This window comes from Aotus nancymaae, unplaced genomic scaffold, assembly GCF_030222135.1.
Source record: "Aotus nancymaae isolate 86718 unplaced genomic scaffold, 86718_ANA_hifiasm-v0.15.2.pri h1tg000155l, whole genome shotgun sequence".
In the NCBI taxonomy this organism is placed as follows: Eukaryota; Metazoa; Chordata; class Mammalia; order Primates; family Aotidae; genus Aotus; species Aotus nancymaae.
Genome location: NW_026988570.1, coordinates 2,490,118 through 2,514,228, shown reverse-complemented (window position 1 = coordinate 2,514,228; position 24,111 = coordinate 2,490,118). Strand labels below are relative to the sequence as shown.

Here is a 24,111-nt window from a genome sequence, read left to right as displayed (position 1 = left end):
CCCTGGAAAATATATTTGGAGGAATAATCAAGGAAAACTTTCCCAGCCTTGTGAGAGATGTAGACAGCCAAATACAAGAAGCACAAAGATCACCTGGGAAATTCATTGCAAAAAGATCTTTCCCTAGGCACATTGTCATCAAGTTATCCAAAGTTAAGATGAATAAAAGAATCTTAAGAGCTATGAAACAGAAGCACCAGGTAATCTATAAAGGAAAACCTATCAGATTAACAGCAGATTTATCATCAGAAATCCTACAAGCTAGAAGGGATTGGGGACCTATCTTCAGCCTCCTCAAACAAAACAATTATCAGCCAAGAATTTTGTATCCAGTAAAACTAAGCATCATATATGAAGGAAAGATAAAGTCATTTTCAGACAAAAAAATGCTGAAAGAATTCATCATTACCAAACCACCACTACAAGAACTGCAAAAAGGAGCTCTAAATCTTGAAACAAATCCTGGAAACACATCAAAACAGAACCACTTTAAAGCATAAATAACACAGGACCTATAAAACAAAAATACAAGTTAAAAAGCAAAAAACAAGGTACACAGGCAACAAAGAGCATGGTGAATGCAAAAGTACCTCACATTTCAATACTAACATTGAGTGTAAATGGCCTAAATGCTCCACTTAAAAGATACAGGACTGCAGAATGGATAAGAACTCACCAACCAACTATCTGCTACCTTCAGGAGACTCACCTAACACATAAGGACTCATATAAACTTAAAGTATAAGGGTGGAAAAAGTCATTTCATGCAAATGGACACCAAAAGCGAGCAGGGGTAGCTATTCTTATATCAGACAAAACAAACTTTAACGCAACATCAGTTAAGAGTCAAAGAGGGACAGAATGTAATGGTAAAATGGTAAAATTTTCCTTGTCCAACAGGAAAATATCACAATCCTAAACATATGTGCACCTAACACTGGAGCTCCCAAATTTATAAAACAATTACCAATAGACCTAAGAAAAGAGATAGACAGCAACACAATAAGAGTGGGGGACTTCAATACTCCACCGCCAGCACTATACAGGTCATCGAGACAGAAAGTCAAGGAAGAAACAGTGGATTTAAACTATACCTTGGAACAAATGGTCTTAAAAGATATTTTAGGCACATACACATATACAGAACATTTCATTCAACAACTGTGAAATATACATTCTATTCAACAGCATGTGGAACTTTCTCCAAGATAGACCATATGATAGGCCATAAATTGAGACTCAATAAATTTAAGAAAACTGAAATTGTATCAAGCACTATCTCAGATCACAGTGGTATAAAACTGGAAATCAACTTCAAAAGGAACCTTCGAAACCATGCAAATACATGGAAATTAAATAACCTGTTCCTGAATGAGCATTGGGTCAAAAACAAAATCAAGATGAAAATTAAAAGATCTCCAAACTGAATGACAATAATGATGCAACTTATTAAAACCTCTGGGATAGAGCAAATGGGGTGTTAAAAGGAAAGTTCATAGCCCTAAACACGTACATCAAAAAGTCTGAAAGAGCATGAATAGACACTCTAAAGTTGCACCTCAAGGAACTAGAGAAACAAGAACAAACCAAACCCAAACCCAAACCCAGCAGAAGAAAGGAAATAACCAAGATCAGAGCAGAACCAAATGAAATTGAAACAAACAAACAAAAAACATAAAAGATAAATGAAACAGGCCAGGAGCAGTGGCTCATGCCTGTAGTCCCAGCACTTTGGGAGTCCGAGGCGGGCGGATCACCTTAGGTCGAGAGTTCAGGACCAACTAAAATGGAGAAACCCCATCTCTACTAAAAACACAAAAATTGGCCAGGCATGGTGGCACATCCCTATAATCCCAGCTACTTGGGAGGCTGAAGCAGGAGAATCGCTTGAATTCAGGAGGCAGAGGTTGCAGTGAGCAGAGATCACACCATTGCACTCCAGCCTGGGCAACAAGAGCGAGACTGTCTCAAAAAAAAAAAAAAAAAAAAAAAAGATAAATGAAACAAAAAGTTGATTCTTTGAAAAGATAAATAAAATCAATAGACCATTAGCAAGATTAACCAAAGAAAGAAGAGAGAAAATCCAAATAACCTAAGAAACGAAGCAGGACACTTTACAACTGACACCACCAAAATACAAAAGATCATTCAAGGCTACTATGTACACCTTTACACACATAAACTAGAAAACCTAGAAGAGATGGATGAAATCCTGGAAAAATACAACCCTCCTAGCTTAAATCAGGAAGAATTAGATACCCTGAACAGACCAACAGCAAGCTGCAAGATTGAAATGGTAATTTAAAAATTACCAACAAAAAAAGTCCAGGACCAGATGGATTCACAGCAGAATTCTACCAGACATTCAAAGAAGAATTGGTACCAATCCTTTTGACACCATTCCACAAGATAGAGAAAGAAGGAACCCTCCATAATTCATTCTGTGAAGCCAGCATCACCCTAATACCAAAATCAGGAAAGGACATAACCAAAAAAGTACAGACTGATAGAGTTGATGAATATAGATGCTAAAATCCATAACAAAATACTAGCTAACCAAATCCAACAACATATCAAAAAGATAACCCACCATGATCAAGTGGGTTTCACACCAGGGATGCAGAGACGGTTTAACATACACAAGTCAATAAATGTGATACATCACATAAACAGAATTAAAAACAAAAATCACATGATCATTTCAACAGATGCAGAAAAAGCATTTGACAAAATCCAGCATTGCTTTATGGTCAAAACTCTCAGCAAAATTGGCATACAAGGGAGATACCTTAATGTCATAAAAGCCACCTATGATAAACCCACAGCCAACATAACACTGAATAGGGAAAAGTTGAAAACATCCCTTCTGAGAACTGGAACAAGACAAGGATGCCCACTCTCACCACTCCTTTTCAACCTGGAAGTCCCAGCCAGAGCAATCAGAAAAGAGAAAGAATTAAGGGCATCCAAATTGGTAAAGAGGAAGTCAAACTGTCACTGTTTGCTGATGATATGATTGTTTACCTTGAAAATTCTAAGGACTCTTCCAGAAATCTCCTAGAACTGATACAAGAATTCAGCAAAGTTTCCAGATACAAGATTAATATACACAAATCAGTAGCTTTTCTATACACCAACAACGACCAAGCAGAGAATCAAATCAAGAACTCAACCCCTTTCACGATAGCTGCAAAAGAAATAATAAAATACTGAGGAATATACCTAACTAAGAAATCGAAAGGCCTCTACAAGGAAAATTACAAAACACTGCTGAAATAAATCGCAGATGACACAAACAAATGGAAACACATCCCATGCTCGTGGATGGGTAAAATCAATATTGTGAAAATAACCATACTGCCAAAAGCAATCTACAAATTCAACACAATCCCCATCAGAATACCACCATCATTCTTCACAGAATTAGAAAAAAAAATTCTAAAATTAATATGGAACCAAAAAACAACCCACATAGCCAAAGCAAGACTAAGCAAAAAGAACAAATCTGGAGGCATCACACTACCTGATTTCAAGCTATACTATAAGGCCATGGTCACCAACACAGTGTGATACTGGTATAAAATAAGGCACATAGACCAATGGAACAGTAGAGAACCCAGAAATAAACCTAAATACTTATAGTCAACTGATCTTTGACAAAGCAAACAAAAACATAAAGTGGGGAAAGGACACCCTTTTCAACAAATGGTTCTGGGATAATTGGCTAGCCACATGCAGGAGAATGAAAGTGGATCTTCATCTCTCACCTTATACAAAAATCCACTCAAGATGGATTAAGGACTTAACCTAAGGCCTGAAACTATAAAAATTCTAGAAGATAACATTGAAAAAACCTTTCTAGACATTGGCTTAGGCAAGGATTTCATGATCAAAAACCCAAGAGCAAATGCAATAAAAACAAAGATAAATAGCTGGGACCTAATTAAACTAAAGAGCTTTTGCACAGAAAAAGGAACAGACAGCAGAGTAAACAGACAACCCACAGAGTGGGAGAAAATATTCTCAAACTATGCATCTGACAAAGGATTAATATCCAGAATCTACAAGGAAGTCAAACAAATCAGTAAGAAAAAAACAAACAGGCCGGGCGCGATGGCTCACGCCTGTAATCCCAGCACTTTGGGAGGCCGAGGCGGGCAGATCACAAGGTCAGGAGATCAAGGCCATCCTGGCTAACATGGTGAAACCCCGTCTCTACTAAAAATACAAAAAATTAGCCGGGCATGGTAGCATGCCCCTATAGTCCCAGCTACTTGGGAGGCTGAAACAGGAGAATTGCTTGAACCCGGGAAGAGGAGGTTGCAGTGAGCTGAGATCGTGCCACTGCACTCCAGCCTGGGTGAAAGAGCAAGACTCTGTCTCAAAAGCAAAACAAAACAAAACATAACAAACAAACAAACAAACAAAAAATCCCATCAAAAAGTGGGCTAAGGACATGAATAGACAATTCTCAAAAGAAGATATACAAATGGCCAACAAACATATGAAAAAATGCTCAACATCACTAATGATCAGAGAAATGCAAATCAAAACCACAATGTGATATTACCTTACTCCTGCAAGAATGGCCATAATCAAAAAATCAAAAAAACAACAGATGTTGGTGTGGATGTGGTGAACGGGGAACATTTCTGCCCTTCTGGTGGGAATGTAAACTAGTATATCCACTATGGAAAACAGTATGGAGTTTCCTTAAAGAACTAAAAGAACTACCATTCGATCCAGCAATCCCACCACTGGGTATCTATCCAGAGGAAAAGAAGTCATTATTCAAAAAAGATACTTGTACATGCATGTTTATAGCAGCACAATTCACAATTACAAAATCATGGAACCAAACCAAATGCCCATCAATCAATGGGTGGATAAAGAAACTGTGGCGCATATATATATATATATATATATATATATGGAATACTATGCAGTCATAAAAAGGAATGAATTAACAGCATTTGCAGTGACCTGGATAAGATTGGCGACTCTTATTCTAAGTGATGTAACTCAGGAATAGAAAACCAAACAGCATATGTTCTCACTGATACGTGGGAGCTAAGCTATAAGGACACAAAAGCTCAAGAATGATACAATGGACTTTGGGGACTTGGGGGGAAGAGTGGGAGGGAGATGAGGGATAAAAAACTACAAATTCGGTGCAGTGTATACACGGGTGGTGAGTGCACCAAAATCTTACAAATCACCACTGAAGAACTTACTCATGTAATCAAATACTACCTATACCCCAATAACTTATGGAAAAATACATTTTTAAAAAGCAAAACAACAAAAAAACTGATCAGTACTCTTCAGAAGTGTCAAGATAAAGACCCAGATTGTCCCAGATGAAAGGAGATGAAAGAGATACGACACCTAAGTACAATGTGGGATCTGGGCCAGGATCCTGAACCAGTAAAAGGGCATTAGCGGGGAAATTAGCAAAAATTGAGTAAGGTTTATAGAGTACTTGATTGCACAGTATCAGCATTAGTTTCCTGATTTCAATAGCTGTATTGTGGAAGATGTGGGCATTAGGGGCAGCTGAGGGAAGAGTACACAGAACTTTCTGTACTATTATTGCAGCCTGACTGTAAATCTAACGTTATTAACAGTACAAATAAATGAAGAAAATTGGGCCAATGTCAATTTTGATTGTCACTGAGCCCTTCACCTCCCACAGCATGTAAGTCCCTAGAGCCCAACAAGAGTGTGCGCTTTGCTCTTCCAGGAGTTCCACTGGCAGGAGCAGGGCAGATGAGGCCACCATGACCTCTCACAATTCTCACCCTGGGTGTTTTCCTGATTCCAGACACTCCATGCCTCTAGCCTCCTGCCAGGACTTCTCCCCTGGCCTCTAGGCCTTTCCCTCTTTTTCCCCCAGCCTAGAAATGCCTGTTCTTTGAGGTCCAACTCTTGGTGGCAGGCCTGGACCCCTTCCTGGCTTGGAGAGTTCAGATCCCTCCTTGCTGGGGCCACTGTTCAACTGTGGGGAGGAAACGCTCACGACTCCCTGGCAGACAGGGAACCACCAGGAGGCAGTGCCCTGTCACCAGGGGCCTGCAGGATTGACATAAACCACAGGCTCAATAAAAAGAGGTGGAGTCAACCAGTATCCCAGTTGCCCTTGCCGCTGCTCCAACGTGAGGCGCACACCCAGGGCCTGGCACATAGGACTCATCAGAGTACGGTAATGTCATCAGTCTGGCAGGATGCCCACTGTCTTGCTGTGCCAGGGGTGGCAGCCCTGGCAGAAACCTGCCTCTTAGGTGGGCTTTCAGCCAGAGCCACCCAGATGCTAGGCCCACCCTGCCTGGTTCTCTCTCTGGTTGCCATCAATGGCCACCCTTTAGCCAGTTTGCCTAAAAGTGGCTCCATCAGGCCCAACTTTCCAGGCGGATGACAAGAGTGAGACAGGCTAGTCACGTCCAGTCCAATTTAAAAGTAGATCCACTTTCTATCTTTTCCTCCCTGCTCAGGGCAGGTAAGAAAATATCACCCACAAGCTAGATATTTCAGAAGGTGCTGGAAAAACAAAACACACTCCTTTGCCCTGATTGGACCCCAGACTTGAGTGTGCTCCTCCATGAAGAGGGTGTGGTACCAACCGGTTCAGAAGGGACTTGGGCGGTGCAGAACACTGCATCCGCACAGCTCTGCAGATAGGAGCAGCCAGGCTCCCCAGGGACACAACTCAGCAGTGGGGCACCCCAGGGAGTAACACAGCGACAGGTTCTCATTTGCAACCAGGGTGCCTCACACGACTGTTTCATGTCAGATGTTGCCATAGCTACCCTGTGTCGGAACCCACAAAAGTCAAAGTTCAAAGTCAGCGGACATGACAAGAAAACACTGGAAGCCCTGCTCTTAGAGGGAAACAGTCTCCCCACTTCAAACCAAAAAGGCACACATAGTTGGAGAAAGGACTCCACGTTATTAAAATTCATTTCCAACATCTTCCTGGGAATCCTGGATGTTTTAGCAACGTCCCCCCAGGCCTCCACACCCAGGTGGGTTTTGTTTTGGAGGAAGGAACCCCCCGGCGGCATAAGAGGGAGCACAGAGTGGGATCTGCTGCTTGAGTACAGCTGCACCCCGCTGTGCGCCCATGGGAGACCCTCAGCCACCGCAGCCTATGCCCTGGGTCCCCCTTCTCTAGGGAGGGGACCGCGGTCCGGTCTGGGGCCCAGGCGGGTTTCCCAGCCCCTCCCTCTCTGCAGGTGGCCGAGGGGGCCCGCACTCACCAGCTCGGGCAGGAAGAAGGCGAAGGGGATGGTGAGGAGCAGCGCGACCCCCGAGGGCACGTCGGGCGGGGCGTAGCTGGTGACGGGCGGGTCGCGCGAGGCCATGCTGTCAGCCCCTGCTGGGCGCTCCGCGGCAACTCGCCCGCGCGGAACCCGTCAAATATTACCTCCTGCCGGACACACCCATCGGACGTCGCCTGAGAGGGAAAAAAAAAGTTCCAGTCGAGCAGGTCCTTCCACTCGCTGCAGCCAACAGATCCTCAGTGAGCCGCGCGCTGCGACATCAGAGGGCTCTGCCTGGCAGGCTGGGGCACAGCGCTGGTGCAGAAGGCGAGGAGAGTGGGAGTCTCTTTCTTGACCTTTCCAACTAAGGAATCTTTGACTCCTGGAGCATGTTATTCCAGGGGATGCCAGCGACAACCACTCCCCTGGGCCCAGAGTGCAGGCTCAGGCTGCTTGGAGATGAGGGCTGTGTACTAAGGGCCAACTTTGAGCCAAGCTGTCTTCAGACAGCCCGGGTGCCCACCACAGCCTGCGCGTGGCTGTTTTGCCCTTTTACAAGTGAGGAGACTGGGAATCAGTGAGGTCAGGTCAAGGCCACAGAGCTGGTCACTAACAATGCTGGGTTTTGCCCAGCTCCCTCCTTTTCCACTTTTGGGGGCAGCTCTCAGTCCTTAACCTCCCCTGGGAGGAGCAGCCCTCCCTTCCAGCTCATGCCCCCGGGACTTGGTGTTTCCTTTCTCTGGATCCCTGTTCATGGCCCTCCACTCCTCTTTTCCTCATGGGGCAGATGGAGGAAGGCCCCCCTCTCTGGGAGAGGACCACACCAGCAGGCACCCAAGATGGGCTGGGCTGGCTGGCTGCTACCCTTAGTGGTCACCCACCCTTCTTCCCTCCCTGGCCTTCCTCCCAGTTAGTGCCTCGCCCCTAACTGGGCTTGGGACCAAGAAGTTTCTTCCTGACTCCCAGGCAAGTAGAGGAGCTGGCTGCAGGGCGTGACCCAGAGGCAAGGAACTCATTTCACACCAAATACAAGTTCCAAAGGCCAAACCATTTTCCCCACCACCTTTGAGTTGGCGAACCTTCATTTTCCTGACCCACCCTGAAAGGCCTGGTGTCCCTGAGTCTGCTCAGGATGCTTGGGGTTGAGTCCCTTCTTCCTGCCCCCCACTGCTCCCTAGTGTGGAGAGGATGTGGGGAAGATTGTGTGAGGGCTGCAGTAATTAGAAGAGGCCATGTCCTGACTTCATTAGCAGAAATGGTGAATTTCAGGTCCTGCCCTCAGGGCCACAAGTGGGGAAACCAGCCAGCTAGGCCTTTGCCTGGTCTGGGGAGGGCTAAGGGAGAGAGGAGTTTGGACAAATGAAGCCTAAAGCAAAGGCATTGCAGTGGATCTCAAACCAGGCTGATCAGCCCTTTTCCCAGGCTATGGAAACTAGGAAGGAAGGGAGACCCTAATCCCACCTGCCAACCCTAATCTCACCTACACCATGTTGTTTACAGGATTAATCCAAGCAAAGCAGGAGTTTCTTCATTTATCTCACATCTTGCCACCTCTCTTAATGGTTGAAAATAAGCACTGTGCCACTCTTACAGGCTGTAGTATACCTTTGACTTACCCATGGACAACATGGCATAGTAGGAAAAGCTTAAGAAGAAAAACAACCTTCTTAGGCTTGTATCTCATCTATGAAATGGAGATAACATAACCCATAACTCCTTAGATTCTTAAGTTGAGAGGGCCTGAGCCACTTCCACCTACTGAAGCAATTAGTATGTTAAGAAATGAAGATATGCCTTGGTCCTCTGGCTAAAGACCAGGGTTTTCATTTTCCTGCTCTGCTGTGCACTTCTTGTGACTGTGTCTGTCTTCAGGACCAAAAGCAATGAGAGAGAGAGAGAGAAAGAGGGAAACGCAAATGTGACAATTATTCCCCCATGCTTTTAGAATGATGGTTCCTCTGGTCAGAGATAAAGGTTCCCCTTTCTCAGAGTTCCAGGTACCTGCCTGGCTGCTACTCCATTGCCAGCGCTGTCACTAGATTGCCCAGGGGCTGAGGAAGGACAGAATGAAATAAATAAATAAATAAACAGGGATTTTCTAGACTCTCTCTGACCCTTTGGGGCTCTCTTTCCCATTCCCCAGACCAGAAACAGGGATTCTTTTGGACACATCTTTGTCTGCATCCTGTGTACAGTTCTGGGTTTCAGGTGGTTTCTGAGCCCCAGCTAAGAGGCACCAGAGGAAAAACAACAGCTTAGTAGAATTCTGGCTTCCTTCCCAAATCCTCCTTTTTTTTTTTTTTTTTTTTTTTCTTTTTTAAAGAATCCTCAGTTAGCTTCTCCATGCATTCTGTCCAGGGCTGTTAATTGCATTTAGGGAAAGGAAGAGGGGGAGTATCCTTCTCTACTTGACCAGAGCCCAAACAGCAACATCCTGCTGACCTCTGCAAGCACTTTTCACTACCCGAGGTTTCCTTGATTTATTAATTTGCCTGTTGTTTGTCTCCCTGCCCCCATCCCTGACCCTCTCTAGGTTGTGGGCTTAAGGAGAGCTATAACTTTGTTCATGTAGTGAACCATAGCCATGTCCACCATCTTGAATACTGCCTGGTACACAGAAGGTACTCAATAAATCATATTTTTTGAATAAATGTTTTTAAATGATTGAAACAGTCATGAAAACAGTCACAAAGACTTTGGAGACAACTGCTTATCTCCTTATTGACTCCTCTTCATTAAACCCTTTTCCCACTAAGAAATTGCTTTATCTATTTTTTCAGAAACAATTTACTACTTGCATGAAAAAGAACGGACGGGCCAGAAGAAATCCAGAGATACTTGGGGGAAAGAATAGACAGTTGCATCCATTGGGATTCTTTCAATAACAAATGTTAGAAAAATCCATTCTAACTGGCTTTAGTGATGAAGGGAACTTATTACCTCAGGAAGTTAGAAGTTCAGAGGTAAAAGTGGCTTCAGGCTAGACTTCATCCAATGACTTGAAAAATGCCACTCAAGGGGGAGGTGACATTACCAGGACAGAAGTATATGGAGCCTGGGCAGCAGAAACACCAGATGTCCACTACAGTAGCTTCCCACTGTAAAAATAGAAGCACAGCTCTCACCTTTTCTGCTGCAAGAACACACATGTCCCACTGGCTCTGGCTTGCTAGGCACAACTAGATTGCCACTGTTATTTCTATAAATCAATATCTCTTTAACTCTCAAATGGAGTAGATAGAATGCACACACCAATTGACTTGGGAAGACATTGTGGTTAATGTTCATAGCCATGAGGCAGAATTGAGTCTGGCTCCTTGTGTCTCTAGAGTTGGGCAAGTACAGCACAGCTGCCAGGAAAGAGGAAGGACTCCATCGGATAACGTCTGGGTCATCCAGAGATTCCTACCTGGAGAAGAGTTGAGAAAGCATGGAGACCCTTATATTCCTCAAAATGGCCTCTGAAAGGACAAAGTTCTGCAAAGTTATTAATCTTTGCTCACAAAGTCAGATGCAAATGAGCAGGTTAAGGTCCAGTCTGTCTGATGTATAGTCAGAAAAGGACTAAAGGACAGACACACTACCAAAGTCCCGAGTGTGAGCTGTATTCCATTAATGATTTCTGTTTTATATTGCTGCACAGACCTGACATCTCATTCAGTATCAGTCATCACTGAGTCAGAACATCCTCAACCTCCATATTCCTGCCTATGAGACAGTATAGCCCATAGCCTTTCACAGCTCACTGCAGACTCAACTTTCTGGGCTCAAGCAATCCTCCAACTTAGCCTCCAGAGTAGCTGGAACTACAGACCTGCACCACCATACCCAGCTAGTTTTTGTATTTTTTGTGGAGATGGGGGTGTCACCATGTTGCCCAGGCTAGTCTTGCATACCAGGTCTCAAGTAATCTGCTGATTTGGCCTCCCAAAGGTGTGAGCAACTGCACCTGGCCCATTCACTTATCTTTATACCCATCGATCTGTATCCAAATTGACTTGGTTACTGCATTCAAATAACAGAATTCAGATAGCAAGTTTGAGTTTTGAGGGATACAGTGTCACCAAATCCATGCGTCAGATAGTAAATGTGGGAATCCAGATGGTAAATGTGGGAATTCAGATAGTCAGGGATTCATTTGAAAATTTATTTGAATCCAACTGGTCCTCAACAACAGACAGTGGGGTTGGGAGAGGGACAGAGAGGACAGGAAGGAATGCCTGCACACTTACCATTGACTTTGTGCCTGCCACAGGGCCATTAACAGCGCAAGCCATAGTACTGTTGCAATGAATTTTTGTGTTGTGTGATTACTGTCCATCTCATGCGTTCTAAGGATAGAGATCTTGCCAGGGCTGCTCTCACTCTATCTTCAAAGCCCAGTGCTATGCCTGGAGCACGGTAGGTGCTCAATAACACTTGTTGAGTAAATGAGGAATGGACAGTCATAACACTTAGATGCAAAGTGCCCTAAGTAAGGTTCTCTCTCTGCCTCTCTGTTTTGAGGAAACAAATCACAGCAGCTAGGTGACAGCTGTCTCTGATCACCTCCACACCCCAAGAAAGCCTCCCAAGTTAGAATGCTTCACACAAGAGGAAGCTGAGGCAGTTCACAGCAAAGGATGTCCTATAATGCTGCAAACTGACAAAGCCCTCCGCTGAAAGAGGACACTGCTGGCCTCCTATGTTAAACTGATAGTTTCCCAACTGCTACTGGGTTGGCAAGTCAAACTCGCTCCATTTGTACATGGTATTATGTATTTCAGCTGGTTTTATGTGAGTTGCTCTGGCCTTGCACATTAGATCATAAAACCATTGAAGACAGAGACCATATCTCCTCTTTAATATCTGCCTCTGCCCCTAGACATTCATCCCAAGCGCCCAGGCAAGCGAGTTGCAACATTTTTCACCTCTGCAGACCTGATGGATATGACACTCAACCAATTAAAAGAGGTTGAGGGGGTGGAGAGGAGTGGGCCACGAGAATTTGCAGTTCAGACTCCCCACCCCGCCCACCTTTCTGTGGTTCAGATGTGGTGAGTCCCCTGGTCTCGTGGGTAGGCACCACATGTGTGGTCACTCAGCGAAGGCCTGCTAGTCACTCTGCTGCTGCCTGCCCACCCACCACCATGACTCTTATGATTATTTCAGTGAGTTGCTAAAGTCACACTCCTTGACACAGACCTAGGAGGACTCATTTCCAAGATGTTTTTGGCTCCTTGACAACCTCTTCCTGTTTTGGAAGCCAGTAAGTGGCCTTTAAAGTCACAGAGATTTTGTTGTTTGAAAAGAAAAAAAGAAAGATTCCACTGACTGAAGAGAAGATGGAGTCTCTTACAGCAGAAATGCCCACACCCCTGGGTCTCTCCCTTCCAGATGTACCTCACTTTCTGGCCAAAGCTTCACTGAAACTTTTTCTCTGGTGTCCCTATACTTTCCTAATGTGTCAGACACTATGAGGTTGTCCACATTTGCCAGCTCATGACACATTCTCAAATGAACATGGAAGACAGTCTTGGAAAACACATTCTGAAAAAAGTTTTCTTTTCTTTCATATTGTATATGCACTGAAAGAAATTCACTAGCATTTTCTTTCATTCAAAATGCCCCACCCATGGCTTAATGCTAAAAATAAGTCAAATGGTTAAAAATAAAAAATAAAAAGATGGCCAGGCATTGTGGCTCTGTATTCCCAGTACTTTGGGAGGCTGAGGCAGGAGAATTGCTTGAATCTAGGAGTTCGACACCAGCCTGGGCAACACAGTGAGACAGTTTCTACAAAAAAAAAAAAAAAATACAAAAATTAGCCAGGCATGGTGGCATATGTGTGTGCTCTCAGCTACTCAGGAGGCTGAGGTGGGAGATCACCTGAGCCCAGGGAAGTTGAGGCCGCAGTGAGCCGTGATTGCACCATTGCACTACAGCCTAGGTGACACAGTGAGACCCTGCCTCAAAAAATAAATAAAAATAAAAAATAAAAAGGTGAAGCTAAGGAATTATAGATTCTACAGAGAAATGACTTTCACAGTGAGGAGTGATATGGGCTTATGTTCTTTCAAAAACAGGATGGCATGGGACTAAGAGTAAGATGAGGCAACTCAGTAACAGTAGGAAAAAAGTCTCTGTGCATACTTACCACCTCCATATGAAAGGCAAAGCCCTCTCCTTGAGAGCAGGAGCTGGGGAGGGCCACCGTGCTAGAGAAGTCAGAGCACCACCTTGTCAGCATGCCCAGGCAGCTGATGGGCAAAAGGAAGGTGTCTGCCACACTTAGCCTTGTATTGTGTGATTGAGGGCAGAAGGGCACCCACAGGGAGAGAGCTCCTAAAACCAGTTCCTGGAGAATCAAATCTTTTTTCTGAGGCCCAGTTCTTACTTGTCACATTTGTGCCTGGGAACCCATTCTTCCTTTTTTTTTTTGAGGCAGAGTTTCGCCCTTGTTGCCAAGGCTGGAGTGCAATGGCACAATCTCGGCTCACTGCAACCTCTACCTCCTGGATTCAAGCAATTCTCCTGCTTCAGCCTCCCAAGTAGCTGGGATTACAGGCACACACCACCATGCCCAGCCAATTTTGTATTTTTAGTAGAGATGGGGTTTCACCATGTTGGCCAGGGTGGTCTCGAACTCCTGACCTCAGGTGATCCACCTGCCTCGGCCTCCCAAAGTGCTGGGATGACAGGCGTGAGCCACTGCGCCTGGCCTGGGAACTCTTTCACACCATGTTAATTTCCAAGACTGGGGCTCAAGTTAAGTTTAGGTTAAGGGTTTAGGATATGTTAGCTAACACATAGCCCAGAAGTTTCATAGCATGACAGGTCTCTAAAAATAAATGCCTCTTTTAAGGTAGCATGCCATCAAAAAACAAGTACCTCTAACAGGATTCTAATTATTTAGGTTAAACTCTTTCTCATACTTTATTTTCACAAGGAATTCTTAAAGGTTTGCGCTGATGAGACAGAACATCTTAGGTTGTAGAAAATTATACACGGTATCTTTACTTGGAATATTAGCTGTGTCACTTATTACCTGTGACCTTAGGCAAATTACTTTACCTACCTGGCCTGTTTCTTCAGCAGTAATAAAAAAAAACAGTACCTATCTCCTATAGTAGGCTAATGAGAAATGCTCAGACACACAGTAGGTGCTCCATTAACACAGGCTGCTACTATTTATCACTAAAAGGAAAGACTTGGGACGTTTTACCAGCAGTCGCAAGTTTATCTGAAATGCAACAGAACCTGAGTACCTCATCTTTCTTCTTTGAAAGGATGAATCAATTCCACTCTCCAGTGCCTGAAAGTTTGTTTTTGTTCTTTTGACAGAGCACTTATTTTCTTGATTTAAAAAGGCAGAAGTAATTCTGTTTTTGTACCTAATTAGAGGTAAATCACATTCAAGTATCTGACTGAATTAAGTGATTACAACTTTCTCAAATGGATCACTTTAACTTCCTCTTCATTGAACAAGATAACTTTTATTAACACTCATAAATTTAAATATTTTGGATGCTAGACCCTTATCAGTTATATGATTTGCAAATATCTTTTCCCATTCTGTGGGTTGTTTTTACACTTTCTTTAATAATCATAAATTTAGCTTTTGACAAAATCTTGCTTTTACAGAAATCTACATCATTAACTTAAGCAGCTGGCTTTTTGAAAAAAAATTCTGTTTCAATTTAGATATGACAGTACTCCTAATAGTTTTCAAAAATATTTAAATTACTGCATAAACATTTCTTTAAAAATAGGGTATGTACAAAGAAAAGAGTAAAGCCCAAGTTGTAAAGTGACAGTGATTTTTGGTTCTGTCATTTTATTTAGGTAATCGTGAAAGGTCCATCCAATTCTGTTGGAAGCTGAGGGCTAGAGGCTGCCACTGTCACACTGCATTCTTTCTCATTTCATCCAAGAAGTCATAGGTCTGCTCTGAAAGGTCAAAAGGTTCATGAACTCCATCTGGTGACAGCAGAGCTTGGAGGGCGCCCTGGTTTTCTTGGTTTTGCTTAAGGAAGTCAGTGATAATTTTCCATCGTGCAGCCTCAGTCTCTTCGTCTGCCCACCTGAATGGGGGCAGGCGTGTGGAGTGGAGAAGTGGGAGCACACAGTCATGGTAAACCAGGAGAAACGTGGACTTCAGGAACTCTTTGTCTCTCTGGGAAAACACGACCCCCACAAATAATATCGTTATTTTTAAAGTGTTAGATTCTATGAACTCTATTAACTAAAAGCCACCTAAAAGGTGGGATGGAGGGTGCCATTAGTGCCTGGCAGGTACTGACTCTGAGCCAGCTGCTCAGGCAGAACACAGCACCTCAGAATTGGGAGTAAGTAAGAGTCACACACTGCAGCGCTTCTCCCTGAGAGAGCCTCTATATGGCTCCATGAGACCAGGGTGTCTCCTAAGCTCCATGGAGGATGTCTCACACGTTCTGTCAAGGTGATGAAGTCTAATTCTGGTGACCCCAGTGTGGTTCCAGGTAAATATAACTAAAACGATGCCACATCAGCTGTACCTACTTACTGACAGCATATCAGAGGTAACTGTCATGTTATCTAAAAGAAGTGTAGCAGGTGTTCTGCATGGAATCCAGGGAAGTTGTTGGCTTATTTCCAGCAAAGCCTGGGATGGAGGTTGAGGGGTCCTTTGATCACGAGGATGTCAGACCCTTCTCAGATAAGAATGGTGCAGTATCAGTTGTACCCATGTCAAGCCCCGATGCCCACAGGCCATGGTGGGAATCTCAGAGAGCACAACAAGCTGAGGGCAGAACTGTCCCTAGGCAGCAGAGTCTACACAGAGCTATCACCCATCCCACCACACATGTCCACACAAGGGCAATGTCTACAGGCCTGAGGCCAGCACCTTGCCCACTGCTGTATTAGAATAGCACTAAACCTGACAGTTTTGGCAAAGGTCACATGTATGTAGATGGTACTGATCAAACGGAGGCTCAAATAAGGATAAAATCTAGAAATCGTTTCCCAGTTTTCAGGGTTTTCAGCTCATTTGTTCTTTCACTTTCCTTGTAGATAATGCATATTTTAGATCAGCATTGGTACAAGTATGGACTATGCGCCAAATGTGGCCTGCCACCTCTTTTCATAAATGAAGTTTTATAGAAAAACAGTCACATTTGGTTATATTTACATATTGTCTGTGGCTGCTTTTGTGTTGCAACACCAGAGTTGAGTACTGTGACAGAGACCATAAGACCTGAAAGGCCAAAACGGTTTTCCATCTGGCCCTTCCCAGAAACATTTGCCAAATCCTGGATGAGAGCAACCAAACCACTACTCACTGATTAAAGCAGTTCAGATTGGTAGTTACAATGATTTTATAGCAATATAAGCAGAAGCAATGCATTGTTTTCAATATATGGTACAGCTCAGGCCAATTTTTTGTTTTTCCTTCTATTTACCTGATACGGGCTTTGAGAGCTAGAGAAGTTTTTTAAAAATAAAAGAAACTTGATATACAACTGAGAGACTTTGGCTTAAAAACTTCCCCTTTCTTTAAATAAAACTCAGTAATCTGAAATGACTGTCTTGAACAAGTGTTCCTTCTCACATTAGTTAACAATCATGCATAACCCTCTTGGAATGTGTTTTTGCAGCCATAATGACACAGTTTCCTTGGTTAAGAGGGATTATGACTATGGCTACTTTTGCTAAAAAAGAAACATTATAATGGGCAAGCAAACACCAGGTACTGCAAATATTAAGTTCAGTGTGGAAAATCTTATTACCTTCTCTGATCTTTTTAACATACTTTCTTTTTCAGCCCAGGAACTCTAAAGAGCAAACAGAAATGTTGTATTAGTCCAAGTAGTAACAAGTCCTTGCAACACTTCTGCAACTTCACTCTGTAAATAAACTTATGGATAGGGTTAAAAATGCTGTACAGATTCTATACAAGCAAGAAATGAATCTGTAATTAGGCATCTATTGCAAATGACTAGGCAGAATGACTAGGCAGATGTATCTATGAAAGATACCTTAGCAGCCCATGATAATTATAAATCAAAACTAACTTAAGAATAGAATCAGTGAAACACTAACACATCCATGCAAACTATACAAACACAGCACCTGAATAATAAAATGGTATTAAGCTTTCCAAGTAAGACAGTAATGAAAATGGAAAACATTGCAAAATACCAAACTTTGCTACAATTTTGTTATGAATGATGACAATGGTCAGAATGAGATAGACTGAAATACAAATTTGTAAATAAATATTTCTAATCCATTCACAAGGCTTCACAGAAACTTCCTTAAATAAATAGAAACCCCAGAATTCAATCAGTCCCATAGAAGTATGAATTTAAGACTTTCACAGTGCCAGTTCCTGGCAAACTGAATGCGTGGGTGGAATATGACCAGTTTCATAGCTGCCTGTTCCAGGGTCTGGGTTCTGTGCAAGTCAGCAGATATCCTCCTGTTGGCACCTGATATTATGGGTACCCTGAAAGCATCAGACCTTTCTCAGCAGGGAGACCCTGGGTTGAATATAACATACGGCACCAAGAAGGAGATTCTCCATACAATGATGCACTGACAAAATGTTTCTTACCAGGAGATAACAGACTATGCTACTCATGAGAGTATCTTGGAATGTTCATACCTATTACCATGTGAAGGGACTATAGTCCTCCACCCTATTAACTGCGGTGCCTATGGGTCCTTGAGAGTTTGAAGTGGACCCTTAAGAGAACCAAAGTGTTTTACTAAACAGGCTGGGTGCCATTCTTCTTCTTATTAAAATGTCATTCACAAACTGAACTGTGCTAGGTAAGTAAACACTAGGAGGCTCACATGCTGTACATTTTAAATTTTATTAGGTTGGTGCAAAAGTAACTGTGATTTTTTTGCTATCACTTTTATGGCAAAAACTGCAATTACTTTTGTACCAACCTAATAATATGGCTTAACGTGAATATCACTTAGCAAATTTAAACCTAGTGTCTGGCAAAATCTGCCTGTTGTTTGTTAGTTACATGTCAATGTCCCACCTCATTTTTAACTGAGTCACCAACAAACAGTAGGATGTTTCACTTAGAGTAACTCATCTGGGAACAGCAAACATGTTAAAGTTCACTATTGCCTCACCAAGATCCACTTCCTTTCTTCTGGAACAAAAAAAAAGACTATGCCCCCTTTGAAGTTAAATGGACCATGTGACTGGTTTGGGCCGATGCAATGTGAGCAGAAGTGGCCCAGGACCCTTTGGAGCAAAGGCAGTGAAAGTCTAAGAACAATTCTCTATTCTCCCTCTTCTGCAGGGAAACTGGCAACAGAGGCAGCTATTTGTTCCAGATGGTACTGTGAGACAGTGGAGGCTCCACCAGTCTGTACTTTTGGGTGACTGTGGAGCAGCATCTTCCATTGATCCATGCTGGATACATACCATGGGTGAGAAAGAAACCTGTGCCAAACACCACAGCACAGCTGAGCTTCTCCTAAGTAATAGTGTATTATGACACAGAGAGAAGAAGGCTCATGAGTGTAGAAACCACCACTTTCTTTTCAAAAATTATCATTATACAAATAATTTAATGTGGAAAAAATTAAGAAAATGTAGATAAAATAATCCAAGATTCAATGGTATTCACTGATACTTCTCTGGAATATATTCTTCCAGATCTTCTCATAGGCAGATACATAAATGTATATATATATTTAAATATATTTAGTATGCCTCAAATGGGATTTTTTCACTAAATATCCTATGTGCACAACTTTGCCCACATGCCTTTTCTTGAGCAGCCCGTGGCACATTCTGGGCGCACCCAAAGCTGACCTGCAGGGACAGCCCTGGCTGGAGCTCACTGCTCACTGCTGAGCTCCATGGCCGGCCAGGTCACTACATGTCTCTGAGCTGTCTGCTCATCAGGGAAATGCAGATTTTAGACTAGATTAGGGTTCCTAAGGTTCTTCCTAAGAACAAGGTCCAGATTCCTGACTGTTACACATCTAGGGAAATATTCCTGTGGCCAACACAATGACTTATATTAATGCATAGTGGGCTCTTGTGAAATCTTGGTTGAATAAATCAGTGTATATATGGTCTATATAATGAATTATTACACTAGTAATTTTATAGAAGAAAGAGAAATTCTGCATTATCTAGCTATAGTGCCAGATGAACCTATCTAAAATTACAGGAGATCGTATGCACCATGAACATTTTCTTAAACATCTCTGTTGAAAATGTCATTATTACTGTTAACACCCCCCACCCCAGCCAAGGCAGCATATGAATTCGTTTCAAAGTCTAATAAGAATATTTGTAGATGACTGAGTCCTCCTTCTGTTTCTGCTGTCAGGCCCACATGACCTGGTTTTTTTATCAACAGGAGTCATCCCGTGATATGCTCACCTCCCTCTTGCACATGTTCTGCCTCTCTGCACTTGGCAGAGTTTGCCTAAAGAAGAAACCTTCCTGGGTTACCCATGACCTACCACAGCCCTCAGTCCCACACCAAGACTCAGGCTTACTTTGCTCATCTACCTACCACTCCCTTACTTGCATCTGACATGCCAAGATAGACTGTCAGCTCTATTCCTTCCTGCCTCAAATGTCAGCTCATGCTAACCCTTCCACCTGCAATGTCTTCACCCCCATCTCAGCAGGTCAAAATCCTCTTGGCCCTGGCCTTTATGAGGCTCTCTCACTCCGGACCTCTCTAATGAAACACAATTTGATTCCTCCTTTGCTGTCCTCCTTAAATCTTCAAGGTCCTGGGTTATACCTCCCCCATGGCACTTCTCATGTTACCTGTGTATCTGCCTTGCATGCAGAGAGCTCTTCTAATACTTATTAACCTTGATGTATTAGGCTAAACCATATGAAACTGCCCCTTAGGCCAAAAATAGCTGAAAATTGGGAGATTTCATGTGATTTAACATAAAATTTCAGACAGCAAATAGCATACATGGAATTAAATTAAAGATGGTATGCATGCCCTGGACTCTCCTCTGGAAACTCAATTGATTTATCTTACAGACCATTTTGGATTTTTGCTCTTAAGTCACAATCAGTGGCCATTTTAAGCAAAGAAAAAAAAACGGGCAAAGATTGTAATAGCATACACAGCAGGCACTCATCTGCTCACTGGGTCAGGGAGGGCAGCCCTTGGGAATTCATGTTAACATGGGAAAGATGAGACTGATTTACCTAGACAATGGACAGCAATTGGAAGACATCATCCTAGTAAAAAAAGCCTAGACCAGGTGACAGAACTCATTAACACAGAGTGTGTAACTGCTTCCAAAAGCCAGCAGGTTTCCTTTGCAATGCATGCTACCTACCCTGAGGGCATCCATCACATCAGGCTGCTCCAAGAGCATGGGGAAGGTGGCCAGCATGGGATGACTAATTAAATCTGAAATGCAAAACAACAGAAAGAATTTTACGCAAACTTCGCTGGATGGATTTTGTTACAATTGACCCAAAAATATTCAGATGAAAATTATTGTGCCAAATGATTTGTTGATAACATAGTCTACACGCTTTGACTTCTAGGAGAGCTCAAAGCTGTCCCCTCAACCTTCATCTGCCCCTATACCTATATCCTGGCGAGCTCTTGTACCAAATTAATGGAGCTTTTAGAGTGAGGGCAAGGAGGCAAAATTTTGTTCTTCTATGTTGTTCTTCAACTTCTCTTTCTTCCTTATGGCTGTGGCATGGTAAAAGGAATCTTCTCCTTACAGGTAGCCCTCCTCTTGGGAGACTGAGCGGAAACCAGGAAGCACCAGGGGAAAGGAGGCAGAGGGACTGCTGCTCAGGTCTGATTCCAGTCCACCAGTGCTCAGGGAAGGACCCAAACTTGTGTCTGGAGCCAGCAGAGAGTGGTAGGTGAAATGGGAAGAATTAGGAATTGAGGATTCTGGCCATATAACCAAACATGGTGGAGGAGATATTGACATTTCACAATAGATAATGGCACATGAAAAACATGTGCAAAGCAGCACACCAGGAAAGACGTGTCTTAGTCTATTTGTGCTGCTGTCATGGAATACCCAAGGCTGGGTAACTTATAAACAAAAGAAAATTATATCTCAAAGTTCTGGAGGCTGGGAAATCTAAGATCAAGGTACTGGCATTTAGTGTCTAGTGAGGGCCTTCTTACAACATCCTCCAGAGCAGAGGAACACTGTGTCCTCATGTGGCTGAAGGCAAAAGGGTAAGGGAGACAAATTTCCTTGTCAAGCCCTTCTACAAGAGTCTCTAATCCCGTTCATAAGAAAACAGACCTCATGGCCTAATCACCATTCAAAGGCCCCATCTTGCAATACCATTACACTGGTAACATGAATTTTAAATGGGATATATTAAACCATAGCAGACACTTTTGAAATGGCAAGGGCAAGGTATTCTATAATCTGGTGTCCTCAGTAGAGAAAAATTCATTCTTTAGATATTATTAGGATATTTCATTATGATAATTAAATTCAAACAAAGTCACCAGTTCTGAGAAAACTTCTTACCTATTCGGAGAACTAACAAGCCTTAACCTCTTTAAGAAGTCATATTACTTATGAAGTCTTTGGAGAGTCATCAAAATGAATTCAAAGGCAATGGTGATTAAAAGGCTTATCTGGGAGAGAGATCCAAGATGGCTGGTCACTAGCAGCTCGGGCTCCTAGCTCCCAGTGAAAGCGCAGAGAAAGAGAGGACGCCACACTTTCAGATGAATATTTGTTGCTCACGGACCAGGAGATTCCCAGCAGAGAAGCCCCACGTGTCGCCAGGGCGACTCTTGTGGCCGGCGCGGCGGTTTTGCTGGTGCCTTAGCGCACCAGTTTTTGGTGCAGAGTCCGGATATTCCCGGGCAGAAAAGCACCATCAATCTTAACACCGCGGTTTTGGCTGGCGCAGTGGACTGCTCAGATTTCGGCGCTGGGAATTAACAAGTTGGACGTCTGCTCAGAGACCTAGTTAGAAAGTCGGTAATTACAAAGACAACAGACGGATAAATATATAATGAAGGGAAGGAATCAGAGTAAAAAGGCAGAGAATACTCAAAATCAGAATGTCTCTCCCTCTACAGGGGATCGCAATTCCTCATCAGTAACGGAACAAGGCTTAATAGATTACGAGTGTGTTCCAATAACAGAAGCAGGCTTCAAAACGTGGGTGATAAGAAACTTCTGTGAATTAAAAGAACTTGTTCTAACCCAATGCAAAGAAACTAAGAACCTTGAAAAAAGGTTTGAGGAAATGTTAACGAGAATGGACAATTTAGAGAGGAATATAAGTGAATTGATGGAGCTGAAAAACACAACACGAGAACTTCACGAAGCATGCACAAGTTTAAACAGTCGAATTGATCAAGTAGAAGAAAGGACATCAGAAGTCGAGAACCAGCTCAGTGAAATGAAACAAGAAGACAAGGTTGGAGAAAAAAGGATGAAAAGGAATGAGCAAAGTCTCCAGGAAATATGGGACTATGTGAAAAGACCTAATTTACGTTTGATAGGTGTACCTGAATGTGATGAAGAGAATGAATCCAAGTTGGAAAATACTCTTCAGGATATCATTCAGGAAAATTTTCCCAACCTGGCAAGGCAGGGTAATATTCAACTCCAGGTAATACAGAGAACACCACAAAGATATTCTTCAAGAAGACCAACCCCAAGGCACATAATTGCCAGATTTATTAGGGTTGAAATGAAGGAGAAAATACTAAGGGCAGCCAGAGAGAAAGGTCAGGTTACCCATAAAGGGAAACCTATCAGACTTACAGCAGATCTCTCAGCAGAAACCCTACAAGCCAGAAAAGAGTGGGGACCAATATTTAACATCCTTAAAGAAAAGAACTTTCAGCCCAGAATTTCCTATCCAGCCAAACTAAGCTTTATAATCGAAGGAAAAATTAAATCCTTTGCGAACAAACAAGTACTTAGAGAGTTCACCACCACCAGGCCTGCTTTACAAGAGCTTCTGAAAGAAGCACTATACATATAAAGGAACAACCAATATCAGCCTTTCCAAAAATATATCAAAAAGAAAAGAACATTAACACAACGAAAAATTTACACTAACTAATGGGCAAAACAGCCAGCTAGCATCAAATGCTAGTATTAAAGTTATATATATTCTTATTGGATAAAAAGCCAAAACCCATTGGTATGCTGCATCCAGACCCATCTCACATGCAACGATACACAAAGACTCAAAACAAAGAGAAGGAGGAAGATTTATCAACCGATCAGAGAGTAAAAATAAACAAATAAAAAGCAGGAGATGCAATTCCTGCCTCTGATAAAGTAGACTTTAAAGCAACAAAGATCAAAAGAGGCGAGGAATGACATTACATAATGGCAAAAGGATCAATGTAACAAGAAGAGCTAACGATTTTATAGATCAACGAGACAGAAAATTAACAAGGACACACAGGACTTGAACTCAGACCCGGAACAAGTAAACTTAATAAACATTTATAGAACTCTCCACTTCAAATACATAAAACATACATTACCACCTCACACCTATTCCATAAGTGACTACATAATTGGAAGTAAATCACTACTCAGTAATCGCATAGCATTTCATAGGTTTAAATGAAATATTGGTTGGCTGCTCGTTTGTTATTTTCTTCCCTTATTCCTTCCTGTTTACATCAAGTATAATTATTGGTATAAAAGAGGTTCTCAATACCCATTACTAAACTGCATTCTAGCCTGGGCAAGAAAGCAATACTTCCATTCTCTCTCTCTCTTTCTCTTCCTTTTTCCTCCTCCTCTTTATTCTTTTTCTTTCTTTCTTTCTTTAAAAAAAATAAAAAATAAAAAAAATAAATAAAAGGCTTATCTGTTCTCCTCCTTAAGAGTTATAACGATTCCT

At 42.6% G+C, this 24,111-nt stretch overlaps 1 protein-coding gene and 1 long non-coding RNA gene across 8 annotated transcripts in view; both read right to left on the bottom strand.

Annotated features, from left to right (window-relative positions):
* The window catches only part of LOC135272940 (uncharacterized), a 151,564-nt gene that overhangs the window by 54,882 nt on the left and 72,571 nt on the right, over positions 1-24,111 (bottom strand). The window contains exon 1 of one of the 2 annotated variants that reach the window (XR_010340848.1): positions 7,257-7,334. The exons of the other annotated variant lie outside the window; for it this stretch is intronic. This is a non-coding gene — a long non-coding RNA (uncharacterized LOC135272940). Of the gene's footprint in view, positions 1-7,256; positions 7,335-24,111 lie in introns of those variants that run through there. 2 annotated transcript variants of the gene reach the window in all.
* The window catches only part of LOC135272935 (nephrocystin-1-like), a 76,710-nt gene continuing 67,297 nt past the window's right edge, over positions 14,699-24,111 (bottom strand). For all 6 annotated transcript variants that reach the window (XM_064371672.1, XM_064371674.1, XM_064371673.1 and 3 more), the window contains 3 exons: positions 20,574-20,647; positions 17,009-17,053; positions 14,699-15,414 (listed from right to left, as the gene is read on the bottom strand). In XM_064371672.1, the coding sequence (XP_064227742.1) occupies positions 15,142-15,414; positions 17,009-17,053; positions 20,574-20,647 (392 nt within the window). In that variant the 3' untranslated portion in view covers positions 14,699-15,141. The remainder of the gene's footprint in view (positions 15,415-17,008; positions 17,054-20,573; positions 20,648-24,111) is intronic.